Raw genomic sequence first — 27,520 nt, 5'->3', positions numbered from 1 at the left:
AAGAATAAACTGAGAAGCTAGGCTATAATGCCATTATGGAGAGGAGAAGTTAAAGTACCACTCAGAACTTCTCAAGGCCAATAACCTGGTAGAACAGAGGAAACAGACAGAATGGGAATAACTCATAATTTAAGATATGGCTTGAGAAAGGCTAAAGTTCCCAACAATGGTAAATAAATACATTAAATTAATTGGCTTTACAGTTAAATACCAAGATGGGATTTTCAGGTATGCTACTATAATAAGCTGAATTTGTGATGTTATGTTAGCATATAGGCCTCATAAAGATAAATAAAAAGCATCTGATAACCAATTTGCAGGAAACTCCAAGTTAGAAAATCCAAAATAATGACTGCTCCTACTATGACTCTCTTAGATTAAAAATATATTTGGATAAATTGATAGTATTTTTTAAAGTAATAAAAATACTTTTTAAAATCTGTGCAAATAAAGAAAATTAAAGGGGGGGGAAAACCTTGCAGGGGGGAATGTGTATATTTATCAGATTAAAACTCTAACTGTTTGCAATGCTAAGTGAAATACGCAGTTGATGAAAGACAAATACTATATGATCTCACTTATACGTGGAATCTAATGAACAAAATAAACTGACAAACAAAACAGAATCAGAGACATGGATACATGGAACAGACTAATAGCTGTCAGAGGGGAGAGAGAGGGGGATTAGATGAAAGAAGGTGAAGGGATTAGCCAAAGAACATATATGCATGACCCACAGACACAGACAACGGGATGGTGATGGCCAGAGGGAAAGGGGGGGAAAATGGGGGGAAACGGAGACAACTGTAATAGTGTAAACAATATAAAGTTAAAAAAAAAAAAGTTTAAAGTTTTACTTAGCGTTATGGGAACAGTAAAGAACTGGTATCTTTATATTACATGTCCAAGGAATCCTTATAACAGATCATGAAGAGGAGGCACAGATTTGGGACTGACTGCAAGGAACAGGGATATGACTTTAAAAAAAGCCATGTGTATCCTTGTCTCTGAAGAACTATTCATTTCTCAAAGGGTAAACTTTTATAACAAGTGACCTGGTCCTGTGCTCAGGCAATCTGATCCAAATTCAAAGCTTCATTTACTACTGCACAGACAAGTTCCAAATCCTCTAATCCTCTCTCCTTTTACCCAACTGAAAACAAAAGTATTTGCACTTGGATATATCATAAATACCTCAAATTTAACATTCCCCAAATCAAACTTACCCTCTTTTTCCTTTAAATTCATTCTAGTCTCTCTCTCAGTGAAATGCAGGGAACCCACATCTAAGCCAGAAGTGCTAGAATGCTTACCAATTTTCCAATTTGAGTAAATTCCTTTCTACCACCCATACTCAATCAGCATGTAAGTTCCATCGAGTCCATCTCAATAACATCTATCCTTCCCTTCTACATTCATGTTTTATCAGGTTTTTAGTTCTGACCTTTATTAAATGCAACAGCCTCCTCAAGAGTCTCCCTAATTCCAGCCACACATTCCTCCCACTACGCCTTATCTGTGATCCACAAAGATACGAGAATAAACTTCTGGAAATGCAGCCTTTTTGTCACTCCCTATTTTAAATCTTTAAATGAGTCTCCATAACTTTTAATTAAACATTCAAGCACATCCCTATTTTCCAACTCTATCTCCTGATACTCCTCCATTGACAACCTACACTCTAGCCACACTAAATTACCTACAGTAATCCAAATTAATCATCTTATTTCATACCTCCTTACTGCACATGTTCCCTCTCTGAAATGCCACCCCCCCACCACTTTAGCTAATTCCTATTTAGACTCAGTGTGCTCATTTAAAGGTACTTGATTGATATTTAACTCTGTATTAAATTTGTATTGAGAGCATTTAAAAAATTTTTGAAATCATTTTCAAACATATTCTCTCATTTTTAAAACAGGTCATGTGAGACAGGCATGATAGGTCATGTTCTCTTTACATCACAAATAAGACCATGTAATAAGATTATACTGGAAAAACAAGAATCCAGTTTTTCTGATTTCTAGTCCACTGCTTTTTCTACCATAACTGTTATTTAGAAGACATATGGTGATGACAATACCTTGACTAGATTTGCCAAGTTATTTTGTGGGGGGAAAAAATTATTTAACATGTTTTGCAGGAGTAAGAACTACAGTGAGGCAACTGAGTGATAAAGGAATGTGTAGTATTTTGAGATAGACAAATTGAGGCAGTGAATGAAGAAGAGAAAGGGAACTGAATATAAAGAAAGTGAAACAGGCCCAATTGCAGTGGCTCAATGGTTGAATATCAATCCAGGAATTTGAAGTTCATGGTTAGATTCCCAGTCAGGGCACATGCCGGGGTTGCAGGCTCGAACCCCAGTTGGGGGGCAAGTGGGAGGCAGCCAATCGATGATTCTCTCTCTCATCATTGATGTTTCTATCTCTCCCTCCATCTTCCTCTCTCTGAAATCAATAAACATATTAAGAAAAAAAAAGGAAGTGAAACAAGTTTAAAATAGATTTAAAACAGATAAAAAGAATATGCTGAGTATAAGAAGATTAAAATAAGGGCATGACAAATGAGAAGTTAATATTTCTAGAAGAAAATGGAAGTCTATAAAGTGGGGCAGGGTGAAATAAATAAAATGGTATTTCTTTCACTGATGAGAACCTTTTTTTCCCCAATAAGGATTTTAAGCAAATAAAAGGAACATGAAATCAACAGGAAAGAAATGTCTTTAGTCATGAAAAGAAAGAGGGCAGAATAAAGATCCATTTTACACAATGACTCACAATCAAAAACAGGTCTTACTAAAAGATTAAGTTGTGAGAGTCATTTTATAAAATTACAAGTGATTCTGGTAGTCGTGCAGTCATTTCAATTCCAGGGATAATGTAAGCTGTGGGAGTCGGAGAAGTTATGTGTTTGGAAATCATCACTAAAATAAGCAGGGAGATCTGCTAGTTTGACTATGTATTTTCTTTAAAATTACCACTAACTAGGTCATAAAGTACTTGCTAAAAAATTAAGAGCTATATGGTTAAAAAGTAAAAGAAAGATATTTACTGAGAAAATAAACACCAGAAGAAATTGTGTTAATGACTGTGGTAAAAGCAGAGTATATAACTAAAATTGTTCACCTAGGAGTTCAAAGTAATTGCTAGAAATATGGTTCCTGTAGTAAATGTGGATTTCCTCACTTCGCACTAGGAGAATGAGAATACAGAAAAACACAACAAAGGAATATTTTCAGTAAAAGACCATCTCTATCCTACTCTGAAATACCTTGGTGGAAAATACGAAGTAAACAAAACTAAAGAGATCTGGTATATGTAGGATTCGGTAGGATTCTTTAAAGACCTTAATTTATTGATGTCTACCATAAGCCTACAGGAATATATACTGTTTCTCAAATAAACAAATTATTTCCTAACGGAGCATCTTTAAAAAATTAGTGACCCAAGGAACCCACTTAAGGAAATATTACTCTATGCAAACAAGTCAGTGTGATGGAAAATTTACTCCACTTTTCCAGGAAAACAAAAAGAAATAACTGGTACACAGACAAGGGAAAAGAATAAGGAGTCACTTAAAATAGACATTACTGTAACCCTGGCCAAAGGAAGCAGTTAAATAGCTCCCAGTATCATCTTCAATTAATATGTAATTAAGAAATGTCCCACAATAGATGACTACTATTATGGTCTAGCCATCCAAAAGAATATTATGTAATCATTAAAACATAATTTTAAAAGAATATTTAACATCATGGTAAATGCTCAAAAATGTTATGAAAAGAACCTACATTTAAATGGCATGATTCAAATTTTATAAAATATAAGAAGAAAATCTATTTCAAATCTGTATATATCAGGACATACTACAAGTAATAAAAACTACTGTCCTAATATTCCAACAGGGACATCTATTAGCTCTCAATTCACATAACTGTAAAATCTAGAAGAAAAGTGAGCTTCGCACCGTAACCGGTCTGACTCAGTGATTAGAGCGTTCGTTGGCCCACGAACTGAAGGGTCCCAGGTTCGATTCTGGCCAAGTGCATGTACCTTAGTAGCAGGCTCGATCCCCTGCCCTGATTGGGCCTCATGCGGGAGGCAACCAATGCATGTTTCTCTCTCTCTCCTCCTTCCACTCTCTCTGAAAAGCAACGTAAAAATTATCCTTGGGTGAGGATTAAAAAAAAAAAAAAAAAAAGAGTGAGCTTCGCGAATGGTTTTATCAGGGCTCTAAACGTCTCCTCAACTCACCTGTGCGTTGGCATTATCAGACTGGTTCATGTCATAGCAGAACAATGGCTGTATGTTCTGGGTCTTACAGGCAAACAACAGAGGTGTATTTTCATTCCCCACACCTCCCCACAAAACAAACCCAGAAGTCCCATGGTTCACAGCAATTAAACCAATCTGAATTCATTAGTTTGGCCAGATAAATGCCACGCTATGCACTGACTGGTTTAGGCCTAAACGAATCTCAGTTGAGTGGACCCTGTGACCTAGGGAGTAAAGAGGAGGGCTATCTCACTCAATCTCATAGCTTCCCCCAAAAGGAGGCGGGGGGGGGGGGGGAATCAAGAGTGGGGCAGAGGCTCTTAAGTAAAGAAAAAAAATACTTTAGAAACACAGGGCATAAAAGCAGCAAAGAACAGATCAAGATGTATAGTGACTTGCTTTATTTAAAAAACTCAATAAAAGAGAAAACAAATCCAAGTAAAATCATGCTGGCTTAAGTAAAGCTGAAAAGCTCATCAAGTTTGTGGATATAAATTACAATTTCCTTTCAAGTTTAATCCTAGAGAGCTGAAATTCAAAGTTATCAGGGAAGACTCAAGAAAAGGATGAGAATGGGGAAGCAAAAACAGGTATTTTTAACCAAGAATAAATTTGATGTTAATTTCCCAAAGGTTAAAAAACACTTTGGAACAGATGACTTAATGCTGAAATGATAAAGAATCAATAATTTTATGTAAGCTTTTAGTAGAGGCTATTCATTATTAGGAAGAATGTCTCGGTTATAGGCTGTGATACAGGAGTTGTTGACTATAAGGTATTTTGAGAAAATTCAATATTTAAAAATGTGTGCATCTGGGAGACGAAGAATGAACTCCTATTCTTGGAAATTAATACAAGACATACCAAACCAAAGCACTTCAAGAAAAGTAATATACAAGATTGTGAGATGAAATAGTAATTATTAGACAACAAGTCATGAGAGACTCTGAGAGACAATAAATGATTATTTTATTTTTGTCTGAAGGCATCAAGAGTATGGCTAAAGAACCTGTTGGTAAAAAGCTGATAATTTATTTAAAATATATATGTCTAGCAGTACAACTGCACTGAATTATTCTGAGAAGAGAGGAAAGAATCAAGTAAATATTTCAAACAGCACTTCTCAATAGACTTTGGCCACAACAATAACAAAACACATAAACACCAAACTGAAAAGAGAAACAGACTTCAGGCCACCATAATCTACCAAAAAAGGAGTATGTGTTGAATTTAATTATTGCTGATAAAATAGTAACTGTATAATGGCCCTTAAAATGCACATAATATTGAAAAGCTATCAGTAAATCAATACACATTAAATCATGAAATGCAAGCTGTGAAGAACTTTTTCCTTTCCTTAAGAAATACATATGCTAATGAGGGAGCAAGATATTATCACCATTACATATATATTTAAGTTACATTGTTAACTTTTAAGAGGTTTCATGACCATTCAAAAGGAAGTTACTGGATTCATTTAATACACTGACTCTGCATTAAATATTTATTAAGTACCAACCACCATGTACTAGGCAATTGGCTAACGAGATACATGCCTTGCCTTCAAAGAGTTTTATAGTTTAGTGAAGGAGACAAGTATAGTTTTAATATGTTGATAAAAATCCCACAACAGGCATAATATACAAAGGCACTGAATCCATTCTAAGCTTCCACCTGCCTCATCTTCAAGATCATCCATTGTTCTAGATCCTCAGCTCCCCCACGAGAACTAGGATTATCTGTTCTCTATCCCTTTGTAGGTCCATACTAATATGGGAGGTATTAGAAACAAAGTTAGACTAGGCAAGATATTTACCCAGGGTAGCTTGAATTGAGGTCCAAGCAAAAGTCAGATATCAGCTTGGAAGTAATAACACAGAGCATGAAGTCTGTTAATATCACTAGGATACCCACCAATCATTTCCCTCCCCTCGTCCCACACTCAAACACAGCTTCTGTGGCCGCTTAATTTTCCATGATAGCTTATAGAATAAAAAAACTAGTTTGGCTTACGTAATCTTGCAGATATCAAAAACTCGTTTCCAAGTGCAGTATTTCAAAATAATCTTTCAGCCCAGTTGGGTGTGGCTCAGTGGTTGAGTGTCAACCTAGGATCCAGGAGATCGGGGTTCGATTCCCAGTCAGGGCACATGCCCGGGTTGTGGGCTGCAGTTGATCAATGACTCTCTCATCACTGATGTTTCTCTCTCTCTCTCTCTCTCCCTCTCGCTTCCTCTCTCTGAAATCAATAAAGATATATTTTTAAAAAAACAAAAAAACAAAACAAAAATCAAAATGATCTTTCAGTTTAGCCCCACCTTCAAAAATTGCCCATTCTCTACCACACTTACATTCCCCCCAACCCCATCACCATAACCACCAATTATCCTATGACAGGAGCAAGACTGATATCATACTGTGATACACAATAAAAAAAACAAATGGTCTTCCTTTCTGGGACAGCTCCAAAAACCCTAGAAATTTTCTAAGCGAAGACTGGGATAAAGGTGTCTTTTCTTATGTTAATGAGGTGAGATTTGGAAAGCACCTAAGGATGAAGGCTGGTTGTCAGGGAAGCTAACCATATGATGAGAGTGTATGAACTTTTGGTCCCACCCTCATGCTCAGGGGAGGGGAGAGCAGCTAGAGGTTGAACCAATCACCAATGGCCAATGAATTAATCATGCCTATAAAATGGAGCCTCCATAAAAAACGCAAAGGGGAGGATTTGGAGAGCTTCTGGGCTGGTGAACAAAGGGAGACTGGGAAGAGTGGAACACCTGGAGAGGTTATAGAAGCTCTGAGCCCTTTCCCCATACCTTGCCCCATGCATCTCTTCCATCTGGTTGTTCCTGAGTTATATCCTTTTATAATAAACCAACCAATAATCTGGTGAGTGAAGTGTTTCCTTCAGTTCTGTGAGCTGCTCTAGCAAATTAATGGAACCAAAAAAGGGGGTTGTGGGAAACTGACTTACAGCCAGTTAGGCAGAAGTGTGGGTAACAATGTGCACTTGCGATTGGCATCCTGAGTTGGAGGGAATCACTGGAACCTCCAATTTATAGAAGGTCAGTCAGAAACACAGGTAACATGTTGTCTGGGCTTGTGATAGCATCTGAAGTGGGGGTGTCTCTAAACTATTCCAGACACTCCGAAAACTCTACCTTCCTCCTTTCACTGCTATTAAGCAGAACTCAGTTCCTTTTCCTCACTTTCTACCACAAGACTCAGAGCTTGGAGCTTGAGTTGGTATTTTCTTAGCTGAAAAATATCTTTTGTAAGTCATTTGTCCTCTGTCTTTACTCAAAAACAATATCTCATTTCTCTACCATCTGATCATATTCTATTTGCCCCATTCTCATACTAGTATTCTCATAACCTTCAAATTCACTGGAGCTTACGCTCCGGTTTTCTCTCCCCTCCAATTCTTGCTATCATGCTGAACACAACTATGAATCTACATGAAGTGGCTAATAACTCGGCTTCACCTACCTTGACTTTAATAAATGGCCTAATAATTCTCTACTGCTCTTTAACAATCCACCACACAATCACATCAGGGCCCCATTATCATGTAGAACTGCTCCGTGGTTGAAAGCTTAAATTTGAAAGTTACTTTCTGAGCACAGTATTCTATTCTATCGTGTATTTTATTTCTCTATTAATGAACATTTTTAACCTCACTGAAACCTCTATTCCTTCAACTTCTTCCTTCCCAATTTATCACCCCTCTTCATGATTCATTTCATCCCTACCTACTCTGAAAAATGATCAATGATTTCAGCAAGTTTCCTAGAGCTCTATCTATTTCACCTTGCCACTCAATCCGACAGTGGATAAATCCAACCAAATATTTCTTCCCGTTCTTTAATTTTAAAATAAATGTTAGATTATTAAATATGTTAGCTAGCACCACAATAAATTCACACTTTACAATCTTAACTGGATTTTTCCCATTGTTCAGTCATGTTTTATTTCCTAAGCCAGTAATTCTAAACATTTACTACTCTCTCTATATGCCATATTCTCCATCACTGTCAACAAATAACCTTTCTTGGTATTAGAGTACAAATATTCTGCTCCTTCATGCTTAAACTTAACCATGATATAAACTATCCTTAACTCCTGTCTCTTTTTCTTATTGGCTATCCTCTAGCCTTTGTACAAATCTGCCACCATAGAGACCTTTTCAAAATAGAAATCTGATTTTTATTTGCTTTCAGTGGTTCCCCTTAGCATGGTGCTACAGAGTGAATGTTTGTGGTATGCCCCCCGCCCCTCAATTTCATTATGTTGAAATCTAACCCCCAATGTGATGGTATTCGGAGGTGGGGCCTTTGGGAAGTGATCAGTTCATAATGGCAGAGTCCTCATGAATTAGTGGCCTTACAAAAAGAGATCCCCAAGATAGGCCTCAGTTCTTGCACCATGTGAGGTTCCAGCAAAAAGACAGCTATCTATGAATCAGAAAGCATACCTCACCAGATACCTGGATCTTGGGCTTCCCAGTCTCTGGAACTGTTAGAAGTGCCATCCAATCCAGGCTATTTTGTTATAGCAGCCCAAGTGGACTAAGATACATGGCATAAAAGTCTTTCATAATGTGACCTCTTACACCATTTTCCAGATATCATCTCCCCTGAATGTAACTTTTTTTGCTAGCCATACCGAACTTTTACAGTTTCTAACTGAACTAGGTTTCCCCCAACTGCTGTGACTTTGTGTATGTTGCTTCCTATGCTTGAATATTCTTCCCACAATCCCTGGCTCCTCACGTTAACTGGGTGAAGTACACATGTTTTCAAAATCCAGTATTCCGTGATCCTGCTGATCAAAATCACCCCCATCCCCAATACTCACACACAATGTTGTAATTGTGTCCAAGCTGTTAGAACCTATTTAGTAACTAAAGACTTGGGAGTGGATAAGATCACACAAGGAAAATATATTTTTACTGAGTTCCTACAATGCTGGGATTATAAAATAAAAAAGATACAAATTATATCCTCAGAAAGCTGTCTAATAAGAGAAAGACTTGAATAATGTGACTGATACTACTATGGAGGTTATGTACAACAGCTCTGTGAAAATCATGGAAATCTTCCTAAAGAAGGTAACATTTGGATTGAATTTTAAAAGATAATAAAGCATATTCTAAGCAGTAGAGGAGAAAAATATATTTTACAAAGAAGGGATATGTAAAAGCATTACTAGCTGAGGCTAGAGACCCTAAATTTGTAATAGCAACATTCAACAGTCTATACCACTGGGTGATTTTTTTTAAGTTTTTTGTTGTTGGTGTCTTTTGGCGTTTTTTTTTTGCCAGGAACTGAAGGTATCAGAACTGAGAAGTGGAAAAGGTGGGTGGCTGATTATTATCCAAAGTTTGAAGAAAAGACAGGTAGAAGGAGAAGCGTAGTATGCCTGCAAAACACCTATTTATCCATTAATCCCTCTATGACAGTTTGAAAGACTCTTACAACTATGAGTTGAATCCAGCTCTCGTTTCTCCAACACTTTGTAATCAGTTCTATTATATAATGTATTATACTGTATTAAAAATTTATCCATTACTTGTCTATGCAAACTCGCCAGGGCAAGGTACCAAATGCATGGTAGTACCCAATTAATGCTAGTTCAACAGAATTGCCCTGCCCTTAAGGAGTTTACAACCAAACAAATGAAAAAGGAGTATACAAATAATATACATTGAAATAAGGTGGAATAGAAGAATGTATAAACTGTTACAGAACACTAAATACTAAAGATGGAGCAACTGAGTTACATTTATTGATGTTGTAGTAGTTGTAATTACTTCTAACAGAAAAAAAGAACTGAGCTTATAAAACTATCTTCTATTTTCAGAATTCTCTCATCAAGAATTAAAGTCTTTTTACAGAATTACCTACCAATCACTAGCTCATGTGCAGACTAAATTTTTCACTTTTCATTAAGCTAATCAAGTCCTAGATTATATTTTTCAAAAGCAAACATATGCAAAAATGTTCTTTAAACCGTCAGAAATCATTGTAGAAAATTACTTTGTCTTTTTATTATACTTCCCACATGCACACATCAGAAAGAAAAGATGAATAATCCACAACTAAATTATAATGAGCCAAATGAAAACATTCTGTTTGCTCCTTTAGCACAATGAGGAGAAAATATGTAACAACCATAGAGAAAATGACAAAAGCATCTATAATGAACTCACACCCTGACCAGTGTGGTTCAGTGGTTAGTGTCAGTCCCTCGATTGCGTCAAGGGCACATACCTGCGTTGCAGGTTCAATCCTTGGCCCCAGTCAGGGTGCGTGCAAGAGGTAACCAATCAATATGTCTCTCCTACACTGATGTTTCTCTCTCTCTCACTCTCCCTCCCTCCCTTCCACTCTCTCTAAAAAATAAAATGAACTCATCACACAGAATATTGTGTGCTAAAACCTAGACTTTGAGTCCATATGTCTCTTTAAAAAACAAAACAATCCATTACTCTGCCTTTTGGAGACTCCTTTGGGGGTTTATCACAATGAATATTAAAAATCTAAGTAAAATCAATTACAGATTCCTGTGTAGAAAGTTCTAATACCAATGGCGTCATTCCTCACTAGCAGTTATTCCAACACATAACTATTATGCCACATGAGGCATTTGACACTTTAGCGGAATATATATTCCATTTGTGATGGTTACTTTTATGTGTCAACATGGTTGGGCAAGGATTCCCTTATATTTGGTCAAACATTATTCTGAATATTTCTGAGAGGGTGTTTTTAGGTGAGATTAACAATCAAATCTGTAGACTTTGAGTAAAGCAGATTGACCTCCATAATGTAGCTGGACCTCAGCCAGTCAGTTGAAAGCCTGAATAGAACAAAAGACTGTCCTTAACACACAATGCCCCCACCGCACAAGCAAGAGGTAAATTGTGTCAGCATACCAATCTCACCCTCAGACTTGACAGTAACATCAGCTCTTCCCTGGGTTTCCAACCTGCCAGCCCAGCCTGCAGATTTTGGATTTGCCAGGCTCCATAACTGTGTCAGCCAATTCCTTGAAATATTTCTCATGTATGTATTTCTATCTATTGCAGTAAATTTCGACCGGTGAGCCACAAGAATTTTTAAAACATGCCGTACCTGACTATTTAGTCAGAGGCACTGACCTCTTTTCCCTTAGGTTGTCGGATAAAAATAAAAATGACAATAGCCAACACAACAGCCATCTGGTGTGAATGAATAAAAATTATACCTTTTTTGTCAATCAGCAAAAAATATATTTTTGTGTGCCACAGAATTTTAATAATTAGCTTACCAGTGCCATGAGATGAAAAAAATTGAAAATTGCTGATCTAGAGATATCCATCCATCCATCCATCCATCCATCCATCCATCCATCCATCCATCCCCTATTGGTTCTGTTTCTCTTGAGAATCCTAATACACCACTACTCCTAGAAAAGAGGATCCCATATCCTTTTCAACAAAATACTTCCAAGTAAGAACAAATACATGCCACACGTATATTATATAAATTAGACAAAACAGATTGTGTGATCATTGATATGGCTTTTGATTCATCTAGACATTCTTTTCAACCCACTAAAAAGATATTGCCTACATTAGAAACTTGTTAATTAAAGTGTGATCCATAGCTTATCACATCAGCATCCTCTGGGAGCTTATTAGAAGTGCAAAGTCTTGGGCTCCACCTAAAACTACTGAATCAGAACCTCTGGGAATAGGGCCCAGGTATTTGAGTTTTAACAATCTCGCTAAATAATTTTTAAGCACCCTAATGTTGGAGAAACATTGGTCTGGGACAGTGATACCCAATGGAAATATGTAAGCCACATATATTGTTTAAATTTTCTAGCAGTCATGTTAAAAAAGGTAAAAAGAAACAAATGAAATAAAATTTAATAAACATTTGACTTATAAAATATTATTTCACTGAGTCATTTTACATTCTTTTATTAGTACTAAGTCTTTGAGGTTATAGCTTATCTCAATTTCAACTAGTCACCTTTCAGGTGTTCAATAGCCACATGTGGTTAAGTGGGTACGGTACTACACAGCACAGATGTAGAGTCATGCCAGAGTAGTTCATGAATCAAAAGCATCAGCATGCATATTAGTGTTACTCAGGGTACAACACAGTATAAACTGGCTTAGTATGTTTCACATAAAGTAAGTACTTCTAGTGTCTTCTAAAACAATTTTTGTTTTAAAAAAGGGTGAAGGGGGTAAAGAAGAAAAAACTGCCAGTTATAAAATAAGTCATGGGGATGTAATGTATAGCATAGGGAATATAGTCAATAATATTGTAGTGACTATGTACTGATTACTGGACTTATCATGGTGATCACTTCATAAGGGATATAAATGTCTAATCACCATGTTGTACACTTAAACCTAATATTGTATGTCAACTATAACTGTTTAAAAATTCAGGCAACAATTGAAGAGTTGACAGTTTTAAAAAGCTGAATTAAGTACTAAAGTCAGGTTATTTTCAATTGCCTTTTATTCTTTTATGATTATTCCATTTTGACTTGACAATAAAATACGTGCACTAATATCAGACACTGAACATACCTCTATTACAGTACTTGCTATGATAAACTATAATTTTACATTTACTATCAGTCCCCAACACAAAATAATGAGCTCTGAGGGCAGGGACTAAGTTTCTGCTATTATGAGGAGATAGCACACAAAATAAATAGGAGATAGCATACTAAATAAATACTCAGTGTTGAATGTATGAATAAATGAGACCTGAAGATGGGGAGATGTGCAGTCTAACTCCTCATCTCATCAAAGTATGACATGACTGTACAAAATTTTCCAAATCTAACTATAAATTACATATTTAACATTTAACCAAAGCAGTATGATATATCATGGCAATGTGAAATCAACTGAGTACTCTACAAATATTCTAATGGGTCTATCAGCATTTAGTAAGTGGATTTTTTTTTCACTCTAGAGATGAATAATTGATGTGTAGGATCATGAAATGTCCAACAGCCCTGTATAACTACAGAGTCAGAAAAGAAAACTTTCACTCTACGTAAAAGTGAGTTTTCTTAAATCTCAAAGAAATATACAAATGCCTTGTTTTGAAGTGGTTGTAAAACAGCCCAAATTTCCAAGTAAATATATCTAACAAAAAGCACTGAATACTAATCAGTTATTTTTTTAAAAAAAAATAGAGAATATAGATTCTCTGCATTACATAGCCAATTATGTGAATATTATCCTGAAAAACTGAACTTAAACTCTACCTTAATAAAAACATAAAATAAATAAAATAAAAAAATATTTACATTTCCTCAGTTATTAGTAATTTGTCAATTAGTAATTAGTAAAATGTCAATGAACCACATGTAGTTAAGAATATGGCATATAATACTTTTGTAGTATTTTTCATCAAAGAACTTACTGTACAGCAAATAGAAAATAATGTAGTATATATTAAGAAGATATATTTCTGACTTAGCATATATTTCCTCAACTTCTTTTTAATGTGCTTCTAAAAAGTGTTTCTTAATTTAGGACCTTTTCCATTTCCTAGCTATTCTTCCCTTACTTTGCTGCAAGCAAATAATCTTTTACTCTGTATTTTGTCTTTAATGTTACTACTATTTTTCCTATTTCAACAAATTTGCAGATGGTCAATATCCACATACGTTCATAACACAAAAAGGGAAAATCACAATAAATAAATAACAAAAAATGAAATAATTTTCTTTTCTTTATTAACTCAGTATAAATCATTCTCATGATATGACATCTCTTCTAATTTTAAAATAACCAATGAACTACAGATTTGTGTGAATTTAGATTCATACAAAATCAAACCTCCAAAAGGAGAAGAATTTACTTTAATCAAAGACTTTTCTGGCTATTATTTCTTCTTTCCCTCCTTTCCTCTAAGTCAAAGTTACAAACTTTTAAGTGGTCTTTAACGCCAAGTAGTTAAAACAATTTTAACTTATAAAATAATTTATATTCTTATTTCACTAAATCTTGAAGTACCAAAATTCATATGCAATCACAAATTCACTAAGAGAAATCTATGTAAAGCCACATTAAAATAAGGAAAAATCATAAGCCATCAAGTCCACATTTTCAGAGTTGAATAATATAAACAAACTGACAAAAAAATGAATATCTAAGTGTATAACTATATATATAATACGAAGGCTAATATGGTATAACCTTGCAATTGTAAAGTTTTCTGGCAGAAAAAATGCTTTACTAACTGTAGTTTTGAATCTATGGGGGCTATATACTAAATTAAGAAATTTTCTATAGTGTTTATCAGACCATTTAATAATCATTCATTCTAAAATATCTAATTCATATTATTAGTTATTTTTAGGTAATAATTCTCATTACGTAAATATTTGTCCCTAAAAAACACAAAGGAAGATATAAGTTATACTGAACCTCACTAATATACTTTCCATTCTTTAAAAAAGTTCCTCTATCCCGGCCGGGCGTGGCTCAGCGGTTGAGTGTCGACCTAGGATCCAGGCGATCGGGGTTCAATTCCCAGTCAGGGCACATCCCTGGCTTGCAGGCTCGATCCCCAGTCGGGGGCAAGCAGGAGGCGGCCGATCAATGACTCTCTCATCACTGATGTTTCTCTCTCTCTCTCTCCCTCTCCTTTCCTCTTTCTGAAATCAATAAAGATATATTAAAAAACAAACAAACTTCATTCTAAAAAAAATAAGTTCCTCTAGTATTAATGCTCTGAAAAAATAATTTTATTATAAGCAAACCTTAAAATAAAAAGGTAGATATTTACTTTTTAAAATATTGATTAGGATAAGGATTTATGATTTAAAGTTACCTACCCTTGCCCTGATGGTGTAGCTCAGTGGTTGAGCATTTACCCATTCACCATGAGGTCACTGGTTTGACTCCCGGTCAGTGCACATGCCTGGGTTTGGGCTCAACCCCCAGAGCAGGGGTGTGTAGGAGGCAGTTCATCAATGTTGACGAGAAACATCACTTGATGTTTCTCTCTCATCGATGTTTCTCTCTCTCCTTTCCTCTCTCTCTCTAAAAATCAATAAAAATATATTTGAAGAGTTAACTACTCTTGATTTTTTCTTTAAAAAATCATTACTTAAGACTATTTTCTTAACACAAAAAAGGATTTTTACATTAATTAAGAGGTCTTATACTGATGGGTAAAGAATCAGAAGGGCTGCCCAGCTGGCGTGGCTCAGCGGTTGAGCATCGACCTATGATCCAGGAGATAGCAGTTTGTTTCCAGGTCAGGGCACATGCCCTGGTTGCATGCTCAACCCCCAGTAGGGGGTGTGCAGGAGGCAGCTGGCCAATGACTCTCTCATCATTGATGTTTCTAACTCTTTCCCTCTCCCTTCCTCTCTCTGAAATCAATAAAGACATATTTTAAAAAAAGAAAGGAATTAGAAGGGCTGCGATTAATATCAGAAACTAAAATAAGATACTACTCATATCACTGTTATTTACTATTGTGCCAGAAGCTAAAGCCAACACAGTAAGTCAACTATAGTCACAAGGAAAAGAAGAAACAAAAATATCACTTTTATATGTTCTGATTTCAAAACCCAAAACAACTAGCTAAATTTTTATTTTAACTAATATGTGAGTTCAGGAGGTGGTACAATCTTATTGAGGCATAAAAAGAAGACTTGAATAGAAAAAGCTAAAATACATGTTCTTAGGTTGACAGACAAAATATTGAGAAGTTTTTGGTTCTTTCCAAATGAACTTATAGCTTATTGCAATTCCAATAGGATTTTTCAGCAATATGACCAAGTATTTCCAAAACTTCTCTGCTATAACAAACCCATGAAAAAAAATTTTTTTAAAGATAGATTTATAAAGAAAAACTTCCTCCATAAAACTACCACAATTAAAACAGTATGGTTATAACACAGTAATAGATTAATGTAATGAAATAAAACCCCCAAACATGCCCAATTATATTAAGTAGTTACTATATGACAAAAGGAGCATCATCAACCAGTAAGGAATAGGTGAAATGATACATGGTGCTGGGAAAATTAACTGTCTAAAAAATAAAATAAAATTAGGTCCTCATCTTATACTATGTATCAAAAGAAATTATTGAGCTTAATAAAATCAAATAATTATAGCAATAAGAAGAATACACATTATTTTATATAGAAGCTTCTATTAGGAAAAACAATTTATTGAATTTTTATTTTCCCCCCAAATGTCTCTTTTGTAGATTCTGAAATCTACCTAATGGTGAAACTTTAATATTTATTTTATAATACAAAATGAGTACTCAGGAAATCTGAATTACAAGAGGTAGAAGTGAGAGCACTCAGACCATGTAAGAAAGCTTTCTAGAGGAAACACAATCATCACGAACTGTCAAGTGTAATACAAGATGATGAGGAGTGTGATACTGCTCATACCTTTAATATCAGGTTCAAACATCTATAATCACAGCAAAGACACTGAAAACAGGTTAATTTAATCAATTTATTATTTATGACATTTTCCTTTAAATATCAAATTATACCTTTCTATCAAAAACATATAATTCTCATTCAGATACTAATATTAATATTAATTCAATTCCAATTTGTTATGCCAATTAAAAGTCCAATTTGGCCCTGGCCGGTTTGGCTCAGTGGTTAGAGTGCTGGCCTGTGGACTGAAGGGTCCCGCCGGGTTCAATTCCAGCTAATGAACCTCAGTTGCAGGCGCAATTCCTGGTCCCAGTTGGGGCACATGCAGGACGCAACCAATCAATGTGTCTCTCTTACATCAATGTTGCTCTCTTAGCCTCCACCCCTTCCACTCTCTCTGAAGAGCAATGGAAAAAATATCCTCGCGTGAGGATTAAAAAAAAAAAAGTCCAATTTGCATGTCTCATATTCTTGGACACATACAGAGCATTGGATTAGGGCTTATTTGATTAGATAAACAGTTAACATCAATCAAGTATATGGCCACAAAAGACCCACAGCTAGCTACAGATTCAGTTACATGGAATTCTGTTGAAAAAGAAAGTTAGGAAGACACAGCAACACATACCCATCATTTCTCGCTCAATAATAATTTAAAGTATATTCTTTAGTGACAGTAAGTCAGTACTGGTACTATAAATATTGAAGATGCTAGATTATATTTAGCATATAGCACCAATTCAAATCACATTTCTCTTACTTATTTTACTGTTAGAAACATAAGTTTTTCAAATTTAGCAAACTTAAGCAGAAACAGTAACATCAGCTAATATCAGAAAACCTAGATCCTCTGCCAATGCTCCGATCACAAGCTACAAATACAAATAGAGGCTTATCTCCTTCTGGAGACTGCACATGAGAGCATGTCAGAGAGCAACCCAGTATCACAGTTATATTCTTGCTTCTGCTATTAATTTCATGGCCTGTGAGAGGGTTACAGATGTTCTTTTTCACTCTTCCAATCAGATTCAAGCATTTCCTGATCCCTTTTCTACAAACTCCTGGATATGAATATATTTGGATATATACTCTTCTTCTTTATGATTTTCATTAAATACACAGAATATACCTTGGAGCCTATATACTGCTTCTTCCTTAGAATCTAACCCTAGAACAATAAACTTAAGGTTCACTATTTTTTTCTTCCCTTTATTTTGTTTCCATCATCATTTATCTCCCCATACCCTCCTCTTCCCCACACTGTTGTCCATGACCATGAGTTTTATTTCTTTTGCTCAATCCCTCTACACCCAACAGCCCCCCACCAGAGCTGTCTGCCTGCTCTCTATTCATTTTTTTTTTTAATATATCTTTATTGATTTCAGAGAGATGAAAGGAGAGGGATAGAGAGACAGAAACATCAATAATGAGAGAGTCATTGATTGAGCCCACAACCCGAGCACGTACCCTGACCGGGAATCGAACCCCGATCGCCTGGATCCTAGGTCGATGCTCAACCGCTGAGCCACGCCCGGCCGGGCTCTATTCATTATTTTAAATGTCCTCTCCTATATACTGAATAACCCAATCACATTTAATTGATGATGATTTTGTTTCTAAGCTGCATTTTCCATATTATACTGGCTGGCCCAACTCTTAAACCTACTTTGATCAGCCACTGCCCACAACAGAAGAAACCAAGCATTTATAAATAATTTACAAAATTTAAAAAATGAGATGTTATATGTCACCAATGTTTTAAAAACTGTTAATGAGATATTTTACTTTTTTTGGTACTTAGTCTCTGAAATCTAGTATGTATTTTACACTTAGAGCGTACCTAACTTCATATGCTAAACAGCCAATGTAAGAGAATGGAGGTTGTACTGGACACCATGAGTTTAGCAGATTCGTCTGGAAGGCTAATGAGTATACTGTTCCCTGGGTGCTTCCCTATTTAACAGTGTATTTTATAGTCCTGATACTTAATGAGCACTTTGGCTCAATGTAAAATTTCTTTCTTTCTTTTTTTTTTTTTAATGTAAAATTTCTTATTCTTTGAGTTTTCTGAAAATACTGCTCCAAGATTGAATTGCTTTAATATACTGCTGTTGAAAAGTCTGATGCCAATCTGATTTTCTCTCCTTTTACTTGATCTTTTTGAATGGAGACCCCTGAGCATTTTTCCTTTCTACTTATTTTTACCTTTAAACCTATGTTTTATTAGATTTTTTGTCTGAGTTGACCATTCCAGGTCAATTTTGGCAGGTACACGGTAGGCCCTTTCAACAGGTAGATTCTGGTCTTTCTTTACTTCAGAGAAATGCATAGTTTTAAATATTAGCTGTTTCATTGCTTTGCTTTGTTTCCTCCTAAAGAACTCCAATTCAACTGCATGTACGCTGGCTTTTTTTGCCTATCATTTATTTCAGTGATTTGCTCACTGTTCTGCCTATTTTCTTCAGTGTTACTAAGTTTCCAATTACCTCTATTCTTCCTTGGTACTTTGTAATGTAGTCTTAATTTCTAAAATAATCCTGTTTTTTCTTCAATTTCTTCTAGTCAAGTCTTAGTCCACATCTTCCCGGTATTTGTCCACTTGGGTCCCAAGTTTCTGATTTTCTTACTTGAGGGTTTCTTTTTCTCGTATCTGCAAAGCTTACGGATGTTTAATATAGGCCATAATGATCTATTACTGATAAATGCTTCATGGTTGGTTTAGGAGGAAAACTTTTAATAGCTAAAATGTTTTGATTCTCATTTTCTGCTTTGTTCCTTGTAGCACCTTTGTATGTTTATCATGTGGAATTTCTTATTCAGTGCATAGTCTTTATTTTTCTTAACTAGCAATAAAAGTTGTATGAAGTAAAAGTAAAAATTTGGGATGAATATCTAGGTTTCTTAGTTTGAAAGCTCCCTCCTTTGAACTTAAACCAAAGCGAGTTATTTTACAGTTTTCTTATTTCTACAGAACACTTAATTTCCCCCTCTTGCTTCCTGCTTTCCCTTCACCAACAACTCTATAAAGGAAAACAATTTCATCCCCCAAAGTGGCACTTTCCTGATCTGTTTCCTAGGATCCTGTGTTCTTTTTAAGTCTCCTCCTTTTGATTTCCCAATAGCCAGTGTCCTAATAGAATCTAAAACCAGATCTTAGTATTTTCCCACCAAAGGAGGACTTTTTCTTTCTGAAGGCAATTTTAATTGTGTACTATCACCCCGGGCTCCTGGTTCAACCCATTCCCCTCTCACCTTTTCCTTGTTAGTCTCTGCAGTCTTCACTAACATTCTCAAAATGGACTCTGAAGCTGAGTAGGCTATATCCGTATTATTTATTGCTTTCTCAAATAATCTGTAGTTCCTAGTCTGTCTCCTACTTATGCTGGAGGAATAGGTTATAATTAGTTGGTTTTATTTGATCTCTTTGTTGATCTGTATGAATTTTTAGCCAATATGTGGGAAAATTCAGATTTGCATGGCTGTCACTATTCTATGGCAATCCAGTAGTCTCAGTTCATCAAGAATTGCCAATATCTTTTTATTTGATAATTTTCTCTAGTCTCCTCTATTCTTCAAATACTATAAGGGATGGGCAAAAGTAGGTTTACAGTTGTGAGTACATGAAATAGAGTTAATAAAGCTACTGTAATAAGCATAACCTGCATGTCTTTTCCATATGAACTGTAAACATACTTTTGCCTACTCCTGTATTTATTTAGGAAAAACTGATCCTTTGGTAATTTATGATTAGCACCAGTCATAAGTCCTCATGGACAATAAATGCAATAACTAAAAGAGCCACATAATATGTGAAGGACGTAAACAACATACGGAATTAGCTTGCAAAGGAAACATTGTCATTTCGTGGTATATTTGATAACTTAGAGGAAAAAAGTGAAATCTAGGTATTACTATGAAAGAATTAAGAAAATAATTTTTCATTTCTGCTAAAACAGCAGCAATCTTTCACGTTTAGTGATTGCAGACTGAACATAGCAATTGAAAAACAGTTGATTATAAGTTTTAAATTCCCCTATTTAAGAAATAATTTTGGTACCTGACAGTAAATCTGTTTAGAAATATTGAAGACACAAAGTAAACTAAAGCAAATGACAAAAGAAAGTTCCTACTCTTAGACGATTCACAGGATAATCTACATTAGCAACTTGTGTACATAATTTGGTATGCTTAGGATTATAGCCTAGTAGGGAGACAAAAGTCAATATAAGAGCTAAGAAATAACCTAAGAATTCAAGAGGTAGATGAGTACTATGATATAAAATTACGAATGTGAAACTAGATAATAAATGCTTTTTTCTTTAAGACAAATGTACTATCTCACAGGGTTGTTCTACAGAAAATAAACAATTACGTGACTCTTGTATGAAATAGGAATTGTCATCAGGCAATTAACTATAAAGTACAAAGGTAAATGGAGGCAATGACACAGAGGAAAACAGCCTAATCCTGCAGGAAAAGAATTTAAAGCTGTGTTGGTTATCACACTGGCATTGTTTTTTGGTCCCCCAGCAATGTAACACGGTCCCCATGTTCTTATTATGGAACAGATTTTTTATAATGAATGCACTGTTAATTTTTCTTGTCTCTGGGCATTTGATTTATGATAGTTTGTCTTTTAAGGTAATTCAGATGTCATACTCTCTAAAGACAATTCCTATGTTAATGTTTAGAGATGAAAATAGGTGGCATATTGTTTTAATTTTCAAGTAAGTATGAAATAGAGTAAACATACTACAATTCAGCAAGCATTTATTGAGAATCTTCTAACTAATCTGAATCAAGAGACCAGAATAAACAGAAGCTGATTTCTTGGCCGGTAGCCTTCACATATTTACTAAAAACATTTTAAAACTGAGATCTGAAGTATTTATGTAAGAAAATAAATGTTTCTATATTAATTTAGATCAGAGAGTTGCATAAAATGCTTGCTTAAACAAAATGTTTTCCATAAAATCTAGTAAGTATTCAAATTTTCTAACTCTTATCACTTAAGATTCTGACACATACACTGTATTTAATGTTACCAAAACAAAGCAAAAAAAAGAAAACCATTCTGAAGTCATACATCAAAGTAAAAATTCTAATTTCAGATTATAATCATTTGTAATGTACAATTCAAATATACTAAATTTCCAACAGTGTAAATTTTAAAAGCATAATTTCTTTCCTTTCAGAACTGTCCTTTCTAATGACAGGTTAGTAGATTATAAAAAAGAACTTTTAAGTTTAGATTCCCATTACATACACTACCATCTTATACTTGGACAAAATGGAAAAACCATTCTTTCTTGATCAGGTGCAATGCTGGTGCAGTGATATTTTTAGTTAAAACATCTGACACTAAGGAAGAATTATGAAACTAGAAGGTCTGTGTTTAAAAAAAGTAACTACAGTTTCACTTAAGTTGTATGTTTTATAATTTTACCTTTAAGAGGACAGTAGCAATTGAATAATCACTTTATTCAGGGAAGTAACAACACTGTAGAAAATAAACATCTTACTGGTATTTTTACCTTTTCTTGTTTAAAAGCCAGATGCTAATTTTATAAAATATATCAATAAAGACTTATAAATTAAATATATCAGTCTATAGCTCAAGGGGGAAAAGGTTTATATATCATCCTTCTCTTCAAATATAACAATTTGAAATTTTTTAAAAAAGCAAATATTTAAGGCACAGCATGTTTTAAAACCTAGCTTCTGGAAACAATGTCACATTCTATAAACTCAGCAAAAAGTGGCACTTTACACAGAACGTAATTTTTAATTTTGTAAACAAAGAGTTTCAATCCAAACTCTGATTCTGCCAAAGCAAAGCAAGTAACATTACAGGGTCTGTTTCCTTACCTTTTAAATGATGATGATAGTACCTCCTCAAGAGTTATAGGAAAGATTAAATAACAGATATAGTGCCAAGTCCAGTGCTCAGTACACAGTACATGCTCAAGCAATGATTGATGTCACTCAAGTCAAAAACAGGACATCTGCATAACTCCTTCTTCCTATGTCAAATTCTTTTGTGTCAGTCTTAGATGTGAGGACATAAATTTTGATATAGATTCTTAAAAAAAATATTACTTTTGTTCCTTCTGAGGAGTCAATAGTCATAATGGTAGAGTTTATTGTTTTTATTAATACCTTGTGGCTATTTGGCCTTAATATTTGATGATATACAAGTTCAAGACCATTTTCAATAAATAGGTTCCATGAATAAGTCTGTAATGGGACTGAAATTTAATCCAACAATTATATAATTCTCAGTATTTCTTGACTCTGCTCTTTAAAAAGTTATAAACTTTTGCTTCCTTTTTTCATTTCTTTTCATCTCTCTATCAATCTTGCCAGGAGAGGACTTAGCAACCCTCCACACCTAACTAATGACATCGCCTCCATGCCCTTCAGTTCCTGAACGAATGATCCATTTAGATCATTCTACTTTTTTCTAACATAGAGAAAAAACTGAGCGATTAAAAACAAAAGGTTAGGGAGATTAAAGATGGCGGTGAACTGAGTGGAAGTTACACTGACACACTCACAACACCAAACTGGAATATAGAAAAACCATCCTGAATAATCAACTGCAACTGAAGATGAGCTGGAGAGCAGCCTCATAACCAAGGAGGAAAAGTGGAGACCACATAGAGACTGGTTGGAAGTGCAGAGGCGTGAGAGGGTTGGCTGAGCTCCCACATGCAGTAGCTAAAGGTCCAGAAGGATATCTCAGTTGTGAGGGGTTCCCACTGAGGACTCTGGGGCCTAAACCCCAAGCTGGGCTTCCCAGCCAAGAGCACCAGATAACATCTGGCTGTGAAAAGCAGCTGGGTTTCTGTCTGTCAGGAAGAGATGGCTAGAAATGCAGGCACCGCCTTAAAGAGCCAATGCACAAAGTTTTGTGTACAGCCATTCACCTTGGGCTCCAGCAGAGGGAGGGCAGAGTGGAATGGAGCTGTGTGAGGAGAACCTAGGGTGTAGGCTCTGGAGACAGAGCTCAGAGGGCACCCCTCTGGATTCCTGTGCCAAGTCATTCCCCCATACTACAGAGGCAGACATTTACCTTCCAAGAAGCGTTTGCCTGAGGGGGAAGCAATTGCCCCACCCTGCTGGACAACCTTTGGCCCCACCCCATGAAATTTCTACAGCCTGAGGCTCATTAAGAAAATCAGATTAATCAGCCTGCAGGCAGAGGCAGACTTGAGAGTGCTTTGAGTCTTTGCCTGATCTGCTTCTGGACCCGAACCTTGGAAAAGCAGACTTTGGTGGGCATCTTGGTTGTACACAAACACACCCAGCTCCAAAAGAGGGAACCTCAAGCCAAGGGTGGCTGATAGTTCCAAACAGGGTACTCAAGACCAGTCACAAACAGTGTCTGACACTGGCTTGCACCAGAGACCTTCCAAAAAGACTGCGAGTCCTAGCAGGCCTACCTAATACAAAAAAAAACCCAAATAGGCAGCCAAAATGGGAAGACAGAAAAACAAGCCCCAAACAAAAGAACAAAAGAAGTCTCCAGAAAAAGAGCTAAATGAAATAGAGATAAACAATCTATCAGATATAGAGTTCAGAATAGTGATTGTAAGGATGCTCAACAGCATGGAAAAAAATATGGAAACTATGAAGGAAATTAAGAATGACATAGCAGAAATAAAGAATACATTGGAAGGAGTAAACAGAAGATTAGAGGAAGCTGAGGATCAGATCAGGGAATTAGAACATAGGGTAGAAAAAAATCACTCAATCAGAGATCCAAAAGGAAAAAACAAAAAAAGGAGGACAGTCTAAGGAACTGTGGGACAACATGAAAACTAACAATATTTACATCATTGGAGTGCCAGAGGAGGTCAAAAGTAAGCAAGGGTTAGAGAAACTGTTTGAAGAAATAATGGCAGAAAACTTCCCTAACCTGGTCAAGGAAAAAGTCAACAAGTTCAGGAGGCACAGGTCCCAAGCAAAAAGAATCCAAAGAGGTCCAGGCCCAGATATATCATAATTAAAATACCAAGAATTCAAGAGAAAGAAAGAATCTTAAAGGCAGCAAGAGAAAAGCAATCTGTTACCTACAAAGGAGCTCCCATAAGGCTATGAGCTGACTTCTCATCAGCAACTCTACAGGCCAGAAGAGAATGGCATGAAGTATTCAAGGTAATGCAAAACAAGGATCTGAAACCAAGACTACTCTATCCAGCAAGGCTATCATTCAAAATAGATGGTGAAATAGCGAGCTTCCCAGTCAAAAAAAGGCTAAAGGAGTTCATCACCACCAAATCTGCATTGCTGGAAATATGAAAAGGATTGCTGTAATAATGAGAGAGAGAAACATAGGCATAAAGAATTAAAATGGAAATAAATAAGGATCTATCAATAATAACCTTAAGGACTTTAAGGGAGAGATCAACCACAGCAATACAGTCATAGTCATCCACTTTAGCACCCCACTGACTTCACTGGATAGATCTTCCAGATAAAAAGTCAATACTATCTAACCCTACAACTTAAAGAATTAGCTCCCCTATGAAGCCATCTGGACCAGGGCTTTTGTTTGCTGGGAGTTTTTTTTTATTACTGCTTCAATTCCATCGGTTGTTATTAGCCTTCAGGTTTTCTATTTCTTCCTGATTCAGTTTTACATGATCTCACTCATATGTGGAATCTAATAAACAAAATAGACTAAGGAACAAAATAGATCCAGAGACATAAAAGCATGGAACAGACTGATGAATCTCAGTGGAAAGGCGGGGATGGGGGAGTGGGTGGTGAGAGATTAATCAAAGAACTTACATGCATAACCCATGGACACAGACAATAGTGCGGTGAAGAACTTGGGGGGCACAAATGTGGGGTGGAGGGGATCAATGGGGGAAAATGGGGGGGATATCTGTAACACTTTCAACAATAAGATAAATTTTTTTTTTTTAAGTTATAATAAAACAACTCTTCAAGAAAATACTCAATTTACCTAGACTAATTATATGATTAAGTAAATCTGCTTATATAGACATGGGTGAAAATCAGGTCATCACATGGTTTTTCTAGCCCTCTAGACCAGTGTTATCCAAAAGAGCTTTCTGTGATCATGAAAAACAATTTGTACCTGTGATGCCTAATAAGGCAGTCACTAGTCAAATAGGGCTATTGAAAAGTAAGACTAAGAAACTTAATTTTTATTTAATTATTAGATTTAAATAGCCACATGTATCTACTACAATGGATAACACAGCCTTAGACTCTCCTTTCCCATTCTTGTTCTTTACCACTATGAGCCTTATCCAGATGCTATTAAAGTCCTTGTGTTAAATGCCTTCTCTGTTATTTCTAAGGTCAAAAGAAAGAGAATTACTGAAAAAGAATTTTCAAAGCTAGCTTTAAAATGTGCTTTTAAAGTACTAAAATCAATTATTTTAGATTTTCTAAAGAGTACTAAAATCAATTATTTTAGATTTTTTAACCAGTTTACTAAAAAAGAAAAAGAAGAAAATAACACATACTTCTCTAAGTGCTTGAAACCGAAATTTTTAACAATATATACTTTCTCCTAAATTCTTTATCAGCTACGTAATTAGTCCCAGGATAAGATAATGGCATAAAAACAAACAAGTATAATACAAACCATAGCACAACCAAGCAGAATTAAGGAAAAATGAAAATCAATCTGTACCTGTCTCTTCATTGTAAGAATACAGAAATTAAGGGATAGAAATATGACATATCAAATGCAACAATACAATGTGTTTGTCAATGAAGAGTTGTATAAGTTTATCTGTAGTATTATTTACCATACCTCCAAAGATCAAATCTTACCTCAATTTTAAGAGACTTTTGGATGATTACTAATGGTTCTTTCCAATTAAATGTAAACATACATTTTATTTTAAAGTAAAAATATTAAAAAGGTGGCCATAAGATCTCAGATTAAAATACTAGGTCTTTTAAGCTCCCTCTGTTTCTCCTACCTAGTCTTCCCACATATACAGTCATTTTTTAAAGAACAAATGTAGGTGTTAAGAAAAACAACTATCTGTTAAGAATGAAATAATGGCTTCTCGGGGAATGGTATTCATGTCATCATCACCACCAATCAATTCCTCCTTTCTTCTATCAACTTGGCTTTTAGTACCCTGGGGGTGGGAATGTGGGGTAGGATGATGGAACGTGTAAAACAACCTCAGTATTCAGAGATAGGATTCAAAAGAATTCAAATTATGTGAGTGCAAATTATGTGATAAACTACAAACCAATTTCTGAAAGACGACTGATCTTTTTGTTTGGCATCTGAGTAAAACAGAATGAAACTTACTATTTTGTGTCAGAGCTTGAAGCAGACAATCCAAGCATCCTTCTAAACTATCCTCAGTTCTTTCAACAGCTGTAATCTTCAGCTTCTTCAAGGTATCACTGAGATTATCTGTTTATAGAAAGAAAAAGAAATCAGAAACCTCACTAAACATATGGCCATCATATGCTGCATAACAAACAGTTACCACTAATATGCAAAGGGCTTTCATTATAGTGAATTAACATCTACATACATTCCAAAATAGCAATGTATTGCTACAAATTTTTTAAATAAAATTTTATCCATTTAAGTCAAATATGAAATATTCATTCTGTATATATAAGATATCAACAAACTTGGAAAACATCTTTTTTCAGCATTCTTACACCTTATTTAGCTTGTTCAAGAAACTAGCCATGGTTAATGGAAAAACAAAAAACAAACAAACAAAAAACACTGAAGTTCCACACAAAAATTTTACAGCTTTGCAAATATTTTCATTTTA

General features: G+C 35.3%; 1 protein-coding gene across 6 annotated transcripts in view; it reads right to left on the bottom strand.

The window, feature by feature from the left end:
* RAP1GDS1 (Rap1 GTPase-GDP dissociation stimulator 1) overlaps window positions 1–27,520 on the bottom strand; it is a 130,790-nt gene that overhangs the window by 84,519 nt on the left and 18,751 nt on the right. For all 6 annotated transcript variants that reach the window (XM_081138942.1, XM_081138936.1, XM_081138937.1 and 3 more), the window contains exon 2: window positions 27,037–27,144. In XM_081138942.1, coding sequence (XP_080995068.1) covers window positions 27,037–27,144 — 108 coding nt within the window. The remainder of the gene's footprint in view (window positions 1–27,036; window positions 27,145–27,520) is intronic.

This window comes from Miniopterus schreibersii, assembly GCF_964146895.1.
Source record: "Miniopterus schreibersii genome assembly, chromosome: 1".
In the NCBI taxonomy this organism is placed as follows: Eukaryota; Metazoa; Chordata; class Mammalia; order Chiroptera; family Miniopteridae; genus Miniopterus; species Miniopterus schreibersii.
The sequence above is the reverse complement of the archived record's forward strand: the minus strand, read 5'-3'. Positions and strand labels throughout refer to the sequence as shown.